This window comes from Hippocampus zosterae, chromosome 7, assembly GCF_025434085.1.
Source record: "Hippocampus zosterae strain Florida chromosome 7, ASM2543408v3, whole genome shotgun sequence".
NCBI lineage: Eukaryota > Metazoa > Chordata > Actinopteri > Syngnathiformes > Syngnathidae > Hippocampus > Hippocampus zosterae.
This window is the reverse complement of record NC_067457.1, coordinates 14,496,508-14,512,441: the sequence shown is the minus strand read 5'-3', so window position 1 is coordinate 14,512,441 and position 15,934 is coordinate 14,496,508. Positions and strand designations below refer to the sequence as shown.

Genomic DNA, 15,934 nt, shown 5'->3' with positions numbered 1-15,934 from the left:
CAAATGCAGTTTTGGGGGGGGGGGGGGGGGTTACATATGTACCGTAGCTTGTGCTGACCTGGCCCTTCTGTCTAATTTTTAGAGTCATTGTGGCCCCCTAGCCAAAATGTTTGCTCACCCCTGATTTGGAGTGTTCCATTAGCCTGCCATTCGGGCGAAACTGGAATACTGTGAGAAACCCCACCCAGGCACAGGGAGAACATGCAAACTCCACAAAGGAATGCCGAAACCGAAATCAAACCCTGCACCTCTGCACTGTAAGACGGACGTGCGAAGCGGTCGACCACGGTGCCACCCACTCAAATTATCGATACCCAAAAAACTTTTTGACACCTGCGCTTATCAATAATAACTCTAATCATGTAAACTGTGAATAATAGTTGCGGGTATTTTTGGCCAATATGTCTCTTTATTGTTGGCTCCATTGAAATTCAACAGGCCATCAGTGCAATTGTGGCCGGCCACGGTGCCCGCTGAGGCGGCCACAGCGGCGCAATGCCTGGAGGACTTTTTTTCCGCTGCATGGTCATGCTCAGCGACCTGTCGAGCAAGCAATCTGAGGTGGACTGACTCACGCAAAGCCATATTCCATGGCTGGTTCTCTGTTGTGTTAATCCACCTCCATGGCGACACCACTCACCCTCCTTGGTGCCCAGAGAGCACTCTGAGGCGGACTATGTGTATGCATGGCTGTCTCACTTAAAACGCAGAGATGAATTTTGTGAAACCTTATGTTGGTGAAAACATCCTCCACGTTTGTGCCTAAAAGCAGAAGAAAAAAATCCCCCCCCTGAAATTTGAACAGTTTACAGTTTATTCCCTTTAAATTGGCAGCTGATGCAAAATTTTAGCTTTGCATCAGACGCATGCACATTTTTACTGAGTTGAGTGTGTATGTAGCAACATCCATCCACCCATTTTCTGATCCGCCTTATCCTCAAATTATCGCGGAGGGTGCTGGAGGCTATCCCAGCCAACTTCGGGCAGTAGGCAGGGGGGACACCCTGAACCGGTTTGCCAGGCAATAACAGGGCACACAGAGACAAATAACCATCCGCACTCACACTCCCACCTCGGGACAATTTAGAGCAAACTACGGCTCGCGGGCCAAATCCGGCCCGTTGGTCTTTTTAATGCGGCCCACCGAAGGTTGGTACACAATTAAGGTTCGATGTCAACGGCTGCATTCATTTCATTGTAATGACAGGCATTTCAACGCCAGGTGGCACAGGGAAGAAGGGGGAGACGATACGGAAGCCCGCAGTAGCGCCAAGTCAAGCAAATCGATACGACGGAATAATGTACTCTTAAAGTCTAAAAAAACGTGCCATAAATGCAAAATACTGCTTTTTAAATTAAGAAATCCAATTCATATGATGTGGCATTTAGTTCACCCTCCATCATATTTTCTGGTTCTCATGTGGCGCTATGCAAAAAATAATTGCTCACCCCTGATTTAGAGTGTTCAATCAGACTGACACGCATGTCTTTGGAATGTGGGAGGTAACCAGAATACCCGGAGAAAACCCACGCAGGGCCTGGAAGAACATGGAAACTCCACACAGGAAGGCCGGAACCGGGATCGAACCCACCACCTCTGCACTGTGAAGTAGACGCACTAACTACTCGGCCACCGGGCCGCGTGTGTAGCAACAACAAGAGATATTTCAATCATGTTGACGAATGTACCTCACAATGACAGCAAATTTATATCTGCTTATTTGGCAGGCCAAGGCTTTTCAAAGGTTTTATAGAAACAACATGGCCTTTCGATTTAAAAAGTGATTAAAAAAAAAACTCCTAGACCAAAAGGGACTGTCAGGAGATGATGGAAAAAAAATAAAATTTAGACTAGCCACCATCATGGACTATTTCTGATCACTCATGGCCCCGTTCTAAAAATATTTTCCTAGTGATGGAACATTTGAAAATGTAAAACCTTGCGGTGATTCATAATAATTCAGTGCTAACATCGCGATATTGATGTGTTTCATTCCTTGTTAGAATGTGAGAACTCATTCACCAACAAACGCTGTGCATGGTGGCCATAACAGAACAACGCAACTCAGACAAAACGTCAGTCAAAAATTTAATTTCCTCTATTTTTATTCAAATGTACATCTCCAACCGTCTCTGCCATCAAAGACAATTATAATGAATACTTGTCTCATACAGGGTGTCCAGAAAAGCTACCCCCAATTTCCGTCGGATTTAACATGTAACGGTACGTTCATATTCTTTTATGCTTCGTAGCTAGAGCCGTATGACGTCATATAGTCTCTTATGGTATATGGTAGCATTACAGAAACTCATTGTACGCCCCTGAGGTTACAATTGGAGTTCGGAAATCCTCACTCGATATGTACCCGCAAAGAAGGAAGGCCCAACATAAAGCTAAGATATTATGATTTCTCTATTTGAAGTAGTTCACATATAACAATGTAATCTTGGGGGAGGGGTGGGGGGCTGGTTCTTTGGACACCCTGTTTTGAGTCGTGGGTTTCTGTACAGGCTTGCCGTTTCCAGTAAAATCACATCTAGGGCATCCACATTATTTTCTTTGATAGAGGAACCAAGAACAAGCATCATATGGGTGGACTAGTCGACTAAGCAAGAACGGAATAACACGGACGGCTCACGGGATGCATATACTGTACAGAAGCAGCGGGAGAATTGACTATTTACAATACAAACCATTCATACAAATTAGGTCATCAGATATTGAATTCAAGACATTACATTTCTATAACTGATGTATATTAGTTGATTATGAGTGAGTCCCCCAAACTACCCGCTGATCATTTTGCAGTCAGGTCATCAGGTTAGCAGTCGGCTGGGAATCTGTTTGGACGAGTAGCAGCATTTGGTTCGACAGCTGAGGAGCGGCCGTGTTGCAGAGTCAAATCGTCACGTTATCATCAGTGCTACCACTAAAGCTCAGCCGGGTGGGGGCTGGGGGGGGGCATCTGCTCAAACCCATTTTAGTCCTACACAGACCTCACATAAAACATTGAAGTCATGTTACATTCTTCACAGCATGTTTAACTGCATTGTGAGGACTAATAATAATAATAAACAGTTATATTTTCTAAATAAGTTGTCTTTCATCCGTCTTTAGTTCAAGAATAGATCGATGGATATGTTAACAACAAAGTTGCGAGTCTGAGAAAAAGTTGAAATCAGAGCAAAAATATCATTTGACAATGCTCCAAAAGATTGTACCGTATCGTATATTAGATCTCTTGGATAATACAAATATACCTACTTTGTGGCTTGTTTGGTGTCTAATGAATCAATCGGTCAATCAATCAATCAAACCCTGATATCTACATATTCCAATGGCAATAAAACAGATGTTCCAGAGGATACGCATTCCTCAGCGGTGGGGTCGAAGCCCTGGCCTGCGTCTCACTCGTCAAAGATATTGCATCGGTTTGTATGAAAAGATCAGCCAGATGGAAAATAAGGAGTGTCACTGTGGTAGTTGTAGTCCGGACACACTTTCTGCACCAATTTGTAATCGGTGCTATAGAAGGAAATGAAGATGCAAATGACTTTAAAAGGTTTTGAGCACAGCCAGGAGACATGGCTCTGGGTTTGCTCCTGGTAACACGTCTTGGATGGGTCAAAGTTGCAGAGCGTGTTCTTGGCGCCCTTCTCCACCTTCTCGTACTCGATGCGGCAATTGAAGGACTTGGAGTCCTTGGCGTCTATGACGGACTGCTGGGCTGCCACGTCGAACTCCACTATCTTAGTCGGAGGGACCAAACTAACAGATACGTTGCCCTGACCTGTGGAGTTGTGGCGGAAGTAGACACTAAACGTGCCGTTGCCGTGATCCACAATCTTACCGGTGATCAGCAGGTTGAGTTTGACTGTCTTTATGTTGGAGTGGAAGTCCCCCCATCCGAACATCTTTTTAAATTTCCCGGTCTTGACCATGGGCCGCCGTTTAGCCCGGGGCCGTGAGTCTTGCAGGTCGGTGGAGTTCCTCAACCATTCCCACAGATCCTGTTCTGAATAGGGCTCTGGGGTATCGTAACGAAGGTCCAGTGCAGTGTTGTTCTCTTTGCCATGTAGAGTCTGTAACAACAGCCTACTTATGGACATGTCCTTCCTGCTTTCTGTCCATAAATTCTTGAGAGGTGATTTGGGGCTCCCGGACTTTACGATCTCTGAATTTGAGGAGTGGACATTTGTAATCTGATTGAGAAAAAGAAAAGGAGAGAAACAAGTAGAGTCATTGATATTGTTGTAAAGTTGACACCTGTATATATTAAATCTGTGTAAAAAAAAACACTGGACAATTTTTAAAAAAAATTGTGGAAATAGATGCTTCAAATGACAATAATTCCATTCATCCATTTTCTGATGGACTTCTCCTCACGAAGGTCGCGGGGTGTGCTGCAGCCTATCCCAGCAGTCTTCGGACAGTTGGCGGCGCACACCCTGAACCGGTTGCCAGCCAAACGCAGCGCAGAACAACCATTCGCGAACAACCATTCGCGCTCGCAAACAAGCCTCAAGACAAATTAACGTATTCAATCAGTCTGCCAGGCATGTTTTTGGAATGTGGAAGGAAAGCAGAACACCCGGAGAAAACCCACACAGGCATGGGGAGAACATGCAAACTCCACACTGAAAGGCCGAAGCCGGAATCGAACCCTGTACTTCTGCACTGTGAGCCCGACGTACTAAACAGTAGCTCACCGTGCTACCAATGACAATCATTGTTTTTGAAATTTGGGATTTATTTTATTTTCAAAACCACTCATAAATGCATGCATGTAAAAAAAGAGAAATGAACAGCTTTGAACTTGTCTTTTCCGTAGTTAGTGTATTTTCCTCTCTTCTCAAATTCATACTTTTTTGCATCCCTTCCCCACTTTAATTTTTGAGATTATCAACTGTAAATAAACGAAGACAAAGATAGCCCAAGGTCACATAAAATGCAAGTTATTTATTGTGATTTTAATTCTTTTGGAAAAAATGCAAACTATTCAAAGCTACCTGGCGACCAGTAGCAAACCAATTCCTTCCTATTAAGGACGTAAAAATAGGACACAGCGAGACTGTACCTCCAGGCAACTTTGAGTCTTCAGTTAACCATGCAAAGTCAACGCAGAAGGACCCTGAGCAAAACCTTTCGCATAGCAGTCTGAACTAATATGCAGTGGGCGTGAACTGCACGCATCAATTTTAATGATCAAGCGGACAGGAATTAAAATGCAGCATTGAAGGGGAGAGACAATGCAAGTAAAAAACACAAAAAACGTCCCTATTAATGAAAGAATGCTCCATGAATGAGTGATTTATGACCGCTATAATGTTCCCATTTTTACGTCGTACGAGCAGTTAGATTCATACCCAGTATAAGTGTATGCGGTAATGGCATTGACTGGCTGATTGTGACAGTATGACAGCAAATCAGTCTTGATTAGGTTTTGACAATTTATGGGTTGCCCTTCGGATCAATACAGGGAAAATAAGGGTTCACATATACCATGAAACTAACTCGCCTCGCAGCTACTGCAGCGACATAACTGATAGATGGAGACAAATTTCGGTGAGTGAGTTAACTGTCTATAATGAACTCTAGTGTGGAGATTAATATTTTGATTCAGTTTCAGTGAAATTTCAATTTAATGGGCACCAATTTAACCGTAATCAGTTGATTTGCAGGTTACAGAGTTATCTGAAAAAAATACAAGCCACTGTTACAATACATCTTTACTTATATAGCGCTTTCACTAAAGCTGCAGCTGTAACAAAGCCCTTCACAGAACAGTTAACATCAAATAATAAAATAATACAACACAACACATAACATAAGACGCAGACAGTCATATCGGAACCACCATTCCTGCATACAAAAGAGGAGAGAATCCAAGTGTTATTTTACCGCTGGAACATTGGCGTCATGCTCAAAATGCACACAGGTCTGCTCTAAGCTAAGTTTGAAAGTAAACATGAAGCTATGGCATCCATTGATGAAAAAAAGAGATTGGTTCAGTTCACTTCTCCCGTCACATGTAAATCCGCTTCATTTCCAAGCGGCGACTCTCGGTTCCAAATACACAAGTGTGCTGCGTGCCGATGCTCCTGTATTCTTTTTCTCGACTCCACCAACCATCCATCCAGCCGCACACCAACGCAGACTATCCAACAGTGCTGACATCTCCGCTGAACAAAACGGGGCTGTGAAAAATGCTGCCCGTTACAGGCGCAAAAAAACACAAGCGCCCCAGGGCTGTCTGCTGATGAGAGTCAAATAGCGCAGACATTCCCCGCCAAAATCAAAATCAGTGCTGGTACACGCTGCCGAGAAGAGCATCCATCAAGCACAGATTCTTCTCCCTTGACGAATGTCATGCCCAAAACGTTCAAAACAATCCACATCAGGTCCACATGAAGGACAACAAACACCATATGACAAAATAAAACACAAAAACGACAAACAGCAAAGCTCTTGCCGACGGCTGCCAACTACGGCACCATCTTGAAGCTACATAATACAATCTGTTCCAAGAGTAGAATTTTAAAGGGCTACATCTTTGAAAAGAGTGTCTTATCTGCATTAATTGCCTGGTCCAGTGGGAGGACGCTCCGCATGGCACACGTCTATCTGCGCGGTTCAAAGACACAGACAGCATCTAAGCAAGTTCTGGGATCCTGACCAAGTGTTTTTTTTAATTTGCCAGCTGCAATGACTCTGGGGGATGGTACATCTGGTAAAGAAATGCTGGCACTGACAAGAGAGAAGGCCTCACAGGTACTTTAGTCAATGCCAGACAACTATTTTTTTTTTGTTGTTGTCCATAGCAAACATCAGAGTTCGCACTGACAGGTCCTATGCACTTATACAGTACACTGATTACAATAAATAAATAAAGGGGCCACAAGGCAAAATCAAGCATTTATTGATTTTATACCTCTGCTAATCCCAGATTGATCCCAGTGGTTTATAAGAGGCAATAAAAAATATCAGGGTGGCCTCAAAGCTAGGGCTGGGCTCCGCTGGTGGGCCGAGAGCAGCAAGGGTGGGCGGTCCGGCGCACACGCATGCTTGCCCTTGGCCCCCGTGACGGTGGTCGCTGTGGATGGTGGCGGGTGGATTTTATGGACATGAAGCATTTTCCTCATTAAGCTGTCGTGAGCACTAATGAGAGGAAGATATTATTGTCCATAAAATGAAAAAGGATTGGTACAATGGTTTTGAGATTTCCGGAGATTGATGAGGGCAGAGGTCAGGGGTGTCAAACTTATTTTTGTGGCGGACCACACTGTAGTTGCCGTTTCCTTTGGAGGGCTGCTATGACTGGAACTATGTAAAGAAGTCAGGAATAATGGTTTATTCAACTGTTGCTGAAGTAACTGTAATGAGGTTTCGTAACATGAAAATGCTTAGAATATCTTCTTGATTAGAAATGAGAATTAGAAATTTTGTTCAGTTTTGAACAGGCATCATGTTTTATTTGCTTTCGCGGGCCACAAAAATGATGTGGTGGGCCAGATATGGCCCGCAGGCCTTGACTTTGACACCTCTGGTCTATGGGGAGAAAAAGGCCAAATGCTTTTAAAATTCAAAATAAGGTGACGATTAGATTTTCAGAGTTTGAAGTGGGCATAAGTAGAGATGCGCATGTGAGTTTTGATAACTATCGATCGTGGTTTTCTCACATTAATTGACATATTTATTTATTTGTTAAAATATTGAGCGTTTTAGACTGCCCCGCTGCAGGCGGGTGAGGACGGGATGGACGCCAACGAGACGGCGGGCCCTGAGATATGGGCTAGATCGCGGGACTTCTCAATCGGGCGCACCGACTAGGGGAAGTGGGCGGCGCAGGCGTGCTTGCTTGCGGCCACTTCGGCGCTCAAGTGCAACCCGGGGGAGCTGTTTGCCCCAACGCTGGCGTTACACCTTGGTTCTTCTTTTGGCAGCCTGTAGAATTCTCGCTCGCTCCTTCTTTTGTCCCCTCTTGTGGTACCCTGGTGGACACCAGCAGTCGACCATCATCCGAGTGTTGCGTTTCCTCGAATTAGTGATCGATTTTCTCCCCTGGCAAAATTGTGTTAATTTACATTTGGTGCAGTGAATCGTGGTATGAGTGACACCATCGTCCAGAGCCCTTGAGGCCACTTTGTCCTGTTTCTTGTACCTGTTATTATCATTTGATAGCTTAAGTTAGCTTACAAATATTTACAAACAAGACTTTGAATATTAATATCACAGTACACATATAGCTTCACCAAATACTACGAAACACGTCTGGAGTGAGAATCTACATTTAATATGAAAGATCTTTTGATGGCACAAAACACTCGTGGTTGACCAGGAAGTGCGTCATATAGCACCATGTCTGTCATGTCTTTGCTCGCTACACATAGCACAGACAATGCTGTAATTAATGTCCTCCAACCTCACCCGCATAAAGGTCAGAGTGCCGCATCGTTTCGGTGCCTCAGCGACTTATTTTACGAGCATTATAGGCACAACGCCCACAACGCTGTCGCTTGCCTCACCGGGAATCGCAAAAGGGATAAAGCAGCTCCTCCCTCAGGCAGTTAAGCTCATCTCTCACTTCTTGCTCTTTAAAAATAATTGGCACAGCATTTGTTTTTAATTTAACCTGCTTGGCATGTCTCCTTGCCAATTGTAAATCCCTCCTTGTCCTGGAAATGTTTACTGCACCTACATGCGTGCCTGCCTGTTCTGTTGTGAAGTTGTACACAATGGAGGAAAAGGGGGGTCATCAAAACATGCGTAAGTACACTTCAAAATGAAAATTGAGGAATAACCTGCCAGTGAGCGCCTTCTTTGTTCATATATGTCTTTTTTCCAACAGAAAATTACACACACTAGGTCTCATTGGACCAACATACCTGTGTGTCCAAAATGTTGTCATAAAAGTCAAATATATTCTGTCACATAGTCCGTCATTGGGAGTCCATCATTTTTTTCAAGCCAAACAAACTGTAATCGTCAGTGTGTCAGTAAGTCATGTCATTTTAACCGTGCTTCCGTGAGTAAATTTTACCAACCCATCACTCTATCTATTCTTAGTCTGTCAGTCCAAAACCCCCCACCCCCGACCCCTCCTTGACCCCCCGCAAAAGCCAGAGTCCGACTGAAGAAAAATCCAATTTGATTAAAATGTTAAATAGAGTGCACTAAATAGCCGTGTATTTACATTATATGGTGGCTGATCGAAGATCTTTACACTCACATCAATTTGCCTGTTTCAACCTCCTCGAACAAACACGAGACAGGCAGGGCTTGTTTTTCATCAGTCATCAGTGAAATCGGTGTCCATCAGTGACGGACTAAGAGGTCCGTCGGTACTCGACCCGGTTGGTGACGATGATGCTGATGGATGAAAATCCACCTCCTTCAGTCTTTTTTTAATTACGTTTGTCATTAGTCACCATTCGCCAGAAAATTTGGCTGTCCGTCAGTGACGGATTGACAAAATGCCCATCTAGATGTCCATTTTTTTACGCTAATGCATTTTTACATGCTATGTACCGCCCAAGCAACACGTAAAAATTGAAGAAGGGGTGTCAAATTCATTTTTGGCGCAGGCAACATTTTAGTTACTGTCTCACTTGGAGGTCCGTTATGACTGAAACCATATTAAGAAGTCAAGAATAACTGTTGATTCAACTATTGTTTGAGTTACTATCATGAGGGGTTTGGTAACAAGAAAATATCTCTTATTCATTACAGATGAGAAATAAAAATTCCGGTAGACATTTTAGAAAGGATTATGGAAGTTGATATGTTTGAGCTGCTTTTGCGGGGCCGTATGAAATGATGTGGTGGGCCAAATCTGGCCCCTGGGCCTTGAGTTTGACACAGCGCTTTAAAGTGTTGATCAAAAATAAAGCGATGGCTTTATTCTTAAAACCATACTTATTATTGTGCCACTGTAACGTTATGCATAGTTTTGAACAAACATTAGATATACTATACTTTAAAATGGCAAAATGGATCAATCATTTCCAACCCAAAAAAGGCGTTTTTAATGGATATGTGCATTTACAATTAAGAAAAAAAAGAGCACTCTGTTTTTCAGTTCATTTTCCACTAAATATATTTCAACCCAAAAAAACATGATGATTCTTTAAAAAAAAAACACTTTTTGCAGCACCGGCCAAAAAAACACTTTTGAGCTCGTGTGTCGCCGATTACAATTCTCAGATGTGTTTTCAGTGCTTATCCATTAAGCGGCATATTCAGATATGACTAAAGCATTCTGATCTCGTTTCCTCCTCATTGTCTATGTCTCATAAATCCTGAAACACAGCCACGCTGTCAGCTTGCCCACATGAATGCCAAACACAATTATGAACCGAATGATTGCTGCTCGCTGTCACGTTTCTGCAATGAACTTCAAGAACATCCTATTAGCCTATGTACTTCTGTGTGTGAAGTTGAACTTGCATGTTATAGTGCTGTACATGCAGAGAGGAGGTGCATCAATCCCGGTGATTTGGAATTCATTCTTTATGAGTCATTCAGGTCCTTCCAAAATATCACAAACCCCTTTACTTTCACAAACCATTTTAAAAAGTTACCTTATTCTCAAATGTACATACAGGACTACGTCATGGGCATGCTATCCATGTACTATATAAGGTTGCCAACTAACTCATTAGCCGATCCCAGCTGTCTTTGGGCAGTAGGCGGGGGACACCCTGAACTGGTCACTGGCCAATCGCAGGGCAGGGACAATCAGCCTGCCATGCATGTTTTTGGAACGTGGGAGGAAACCGGAGTACCCGGTGAAAACCCATGCAGAGAACGCAAACTCCACACCGGGAGGCTGGAGCCGGGATCGAACCCACAACCTGTGCACTGTGAGGTCGACACGCTAACCACTTGACCGCCTTAAAGCAATTAAAATTTTGAATTCAATATGTTGATAAATGTAACTCTGAGTGTTTCCAACATGTAAGTATGGTTTTCAGAGAGAACTCTGTGGTTTGAATTGAAATGTCTATTTTTACATGACCAAATGTAATAAATCGAATGTATTTATTTTTTTAAGGTTTGCTTTGCCTTCATAAATAAATTAGCTTGCACACCAAATAATTTTTTTTTTGTTTCAAAGCATGAATAATTACAGCCACTGGTGACTTCATTATTTGGGGTTCATCTAGTGTTTTATTTTATTTTTTTCAGTGAACATCGTGGGGGTGAAACACGTTTTATTTTTTTCTATTTCCCTCGCCATTGCACCATGTTTCTGATTTAGTTGAATAAAAAGTCATTGACCCTTCACCATTCACAATATCAGCATCCATGAACATTTTATACATTCTCGTATGCTGTAAATGTCTCCTTTTTAGTGTTGAGCAAGTTTCTTCCAAAATTTAATTTATTATATTTTGCAAGTTACTTGCATTTGAAAGTAATGTTTCTCGACAATGTTACCATCTGTGTAAACACACAAACTATATTCTTCTCATGGTCACCGATGTTCCGATCAGCTGCTCTCAGCTTCCCCTGAGCTGTTTCAACACTCAATAACTAATTGCAAACAATGCGGAAACCTCCTCACAGCCCCTTTGGGAGTTCATTCACTCCCACTTTGGTCCCATTCAACAAATTGTCATTGTCACACTTCATGAGATTTTTTTTTCCTAAAAGAAAATGGGCCAACTACCTCATCGCACACTACCTTCGCTATTTCAAACACTCCAATGCTTTTAAGCAACCACCTCTGCATCTTATTCTGCTTTGATGGATGCAAAAATGGAAGATTATTACCTGAACAAATCACATTAAATAATTCGCTGTGAAAATAGAAAGCTGTTGAGCATGCGTGTAATGGGCTCTATCATTTGCTTTCATTATGAATGAGCAATTTCCCTCTCTTTTCGCCCATTTCCAGAGAAAAGCAAACAATTACTCATTACGTACCACAGAAATCGGCTTAATGCGCTTTGCGCCATTCGATGAATGAAGAAGACATAAACTGTTAATTATGTGTCTTCTGTTGGATTTCATATAATTTGCGTTCCGATCCATGCGACGTGGATTCCAAGTTCAAATGCTATAAAGGCAATCGAAGAGAATCGCATATTCCTTTTTTCATGTTCTCTGAGCATGTAAACAATGTTGAGCTTTATTAATCACAGTCAGCCACTTGACCACCACTTGACTGTTGAACTGTCATCTTTGTTTGCCGTCTTCCAGGCTTAAAATATGCGCGTTCGCGTCACGGTTTTGGGTCCCTTTAGTATGCTCGGTCTGGACAAAATGAGTAGATCTTCACACTAATCAGTACTAAAAAAGTAGCTCTAAATTTCAAAAAGGTTGGTGAACACTGCCCTGGATGGAAAAAAAAATATTTCGAGCGGAGCTGAAAAAGCAAGAACTAAAAAAAAAAAGGAGACCTCAGGAAAGCAGGTCAAACATTTTCTCGACAATATGTTCTATGCCCCCGCAAAAGTCTAAATACGACATTCTGATTAAAACTGCGTTTGGGGTTTTCTGCTGAATTCAAATTGCACAAACGTTTTGATCCATCTCAGTGGTGGGCGGCGATTTTGCCAGTTGCTGTCCCCTGAAACTGACATCACAGTCATGACCAATCACGGCTCACCTGTTTTCCGAGTTTGCTCATTTGTTATTTGGAACCTGATAAATAAAATGAACAATAATTAGTCAAATATTTGATATGTACTGTAGTCACGTGATATGCGACGAGGAACAACTAGCTAGCTGGCTGTGGGTGTCCAAATCGCCAAATAGAATGAGGGTGGACATTCCAAAACAGTTGGACACAGTATCAATCATTTGTCTTGCTCCAAAACCAGACGTGACGTCACAGTATGCATCATTTTACGGTTTAACAAAATAAAAGCATTCTGATACAACCAGGCTTCACTATATCACGTTTTAATAACAACCATAATAAAATTACATATATTTGTGACAGGTGAACAGTATTTGTTAGTTCTAATGAACAAAAAGCGCAGGAATCGATAAATGAATTTATTTCCTAATCTCTAACTTTAATTTGACAAGGATATATAAATCAGCATGTATTGTATTGTATTGTAAGGATAATACAGCCAAACTGTAGCGGAAGTGCGTCATCAACGTCCAACATGAAACCACCATGCCACCTAGTGGTTGAAAAGTTGTATTCACATTTAGCAAACATCCATTCAGACATCCTGCAGAACTTCTCATCAATCACATTTTATCACTACAACAACTTCCATACATTAAAAATATAATAGTTTGAATGTACAGTGTGTAATATGCGCTTGCTATGTAGTGGCAAACAAACAGATTGCAATGACCTTATCTCGAGCCTGCGCACCAACTACGGTGCCTCAGAGAGACCATACTTCGTAAAACTACGACAAGGAAAATGTCATCAGAAACGACAAGTATTCCCTCAAACGTGATTTGGATTATTTTGACTACTGCTGTAGTCAGTAATTTGATTATTTTTTTCCTTTGGGTATCCGTAGCAGAAGGATGGCGGTGAAATATGTCAGCCTCCTGTAAGGTGCCACCCATGTACTTTTATAGAATTACTAATAACTATATAAAAGTGACATATAAAAATGTTGGTGCATGTGGTGTCAATGACGAGGCAGACACACGCTTGTGAGGCAGACACAATGTGAGAATTTTTTTTTGTTTATTAATGAAATTAATAGTGGGTTTTAACTCTTTCATTCCACAAGACGTACTAAAAAAAGTATGTATTTTTAAAATTAGGCCCCGCCTACCAAGGACGTACTTGTACGTCTGTCTTTTTTTCCATCATAGAGAAGGAGGAGGAGGGTTTGATGCAATCTGTGAATGAGAATAAACCGTTTGCACTGTAAATCATGTAAAAAAAAAGCGACCAGAAGGTGGCAGTGGTGCCTCTCATGATTGAAATGCATGCTTTTACAAAAAGCTCTTTTTTTCCGTTTTTTGCCCAGGAGTCGTCATTTTCATGAAACATAGTCATTTTTTAATGCCAATTTCTGAGGAATAGAAAAAAAATAGAAACATTTTTTTCTGCTGAAGGGCGAGAGTCCAACCTATATTTTGGTAGGCTACATGTTTATATAGCATTAGAACCAAATATTCTGTGGGCCTCGCAAATTCAGTCAAAATCCGGTAAAACCCTGGGATTGAGGGGTTTGCGCCAGTGAAAATGGCTGCGATTGAATGAGTTTACGTAATTAAATGTCTCACACTACTGTATACCTATAATAGAGATAAAACCAGTCAATTAAAAAAAAGCAGCAAATCTAACACTCAATTGTTTTACACTTTTAAACTGTATGACAATAGATCTCTTCAATGTCAAATAACTATGAAATACTGTAAATGTAGTATTATGTGGAAATGTATGTATGCGTTCATACATACAGAAACACACACAACCATCTTTTAAAATTGCAATTGAAGTATTCCCACAGTGATGATCAGTGGGTGGTTTTTAGTTAGCTGCATCTTTCTTTTCTATTAAAATTTACACCAGCTGCTTCTCATTCACAGCATGCGGCCCAGCCACACACGTTGAACACATTGCTGCGTGTGGAAAGTCATTATTCATTCCAATGAAGTCAATCACGTGCTCACCTGCATCTCAGAGCAGCCTCTGGGAGGGCAGGATGAGTGAATATGAGGCCCCGGCACACAACATTAATGTGGATTCGGGATACGCTTGGTTGTAAATGAACAGCAGCTAGCTGGAGATTAGCCCTTATCTGGCTGACTGGAGCCCCTGAGTGGGGTGAGGTGTGGGGGGTATGAGGAGGGATGTGGGATAAGGCTGAACACATACTGCTCATTTTTGAACATCATAAGTCAGGTAGGTTTAGGATCCTCTAGTCCGACTGCTAATGGGAAAATCAAAGGCTTGTGCTGTCTGTCTGAACCCTGAGGGCGAAAGCTGTTAAGTGAACGCCTCACTCCAGATTTTACACCATGTCTGTCTTTCTCTTTCCGCCTCATCAAAGAAGAGCAGCCGATAAATGGGAACTGTTATCCGTTACCTGAGGCCTAATTGGCCCTTTAATTTAATTTCAGATCTCTGGTCACTTCAGCGCCTCCGAACCGGCTGAGTGCCCACACAATGCGATCTTGTCAAGATTTGATAGAAAACGGACCCTTTGAAGTCACCCGTCCATTCAGGATTGTCCATGCTTTGCACACACTTTGTTGGAGATGAATTTACCCCTGTGACAGAATCTGAGTGACAAAATGATGAGGAAAATAACAATTGTTAAAATGTAACATATACTCATCCCACAAACACTAGACATATAAATTATCGTATTTTCCGCATTATAAGGCACACCTAAAAGCATTACATTTTCTCAAAAACCGACAGTGTGCCTTATAATCCCATGGCCTTTTTTATATATGGATAAATACTCTTGTTTCTTGGATGTTATTTAAAGCCCCTTGTTACAGCTGCAGTGGTTGTGATGGCTCTATACAAATAAAGCGGCATTGTATTGTATTGTATTTCCTTTAGCGTAGCTCCATCTAGTGGATGCATAATGCAACCGCAGCCACTATTGTAGCTTCTATTCTATGTGCCTTATAAGGCGGTGCACCCTATACAAGAAACGTTTTTAAATAGGCTATTCATTGAAGATGCACCGTATACTTTGGACCGCCTTGTAGTGCGGAAAATACAGTACATAAAAACACAGATGAACATCACCACACACATTGCACAATCCGTAGTTGATATATTACCGGGAGTCATTCTCCCCAACCTCTCTCAATATCATATAACCACAGTTCTAAACGAATTGTTCGGATCACCAGCCAATGTGGGAGTTACTCCCTAAAAGCCACCAGCCAATCAGAATTTCCACTCGCCATTTTTTAAAAACTCAAGCTCCCTTGTTCTTAATTTTTTGTCCTCATAATATCTCAATTTTTTTCTCGCTCTGG

General features: G+C 42.0%; 1 protein-coding gene across 1 annotated transcript in view; it reads right to left on the bottom strand.

Annotated features, from left to right (window-relative positions):
• Positions 1 to 2,077: 2,077 nt before the first annotated feature.
• Positions 2,078 to 15,934, bottom strand: part of nxph1 (neurexophilin 1) — a 33,633-nt gene continuing 19,776 nt past the window's right edge. Inside the window, exon 2 of the mRNA XM_052071283.1 lies at positions 2,078 to 4,203. Within this exon, the coding sequence (XP_051927243.1) occupies positions 3,448 to 4,203 (756 nt within the window). The 3' untranslated portion in view covers positions 2,078 to 3,447. The remainder of the gene's footprint in view (positions 4,204 to 15,934) is intronic.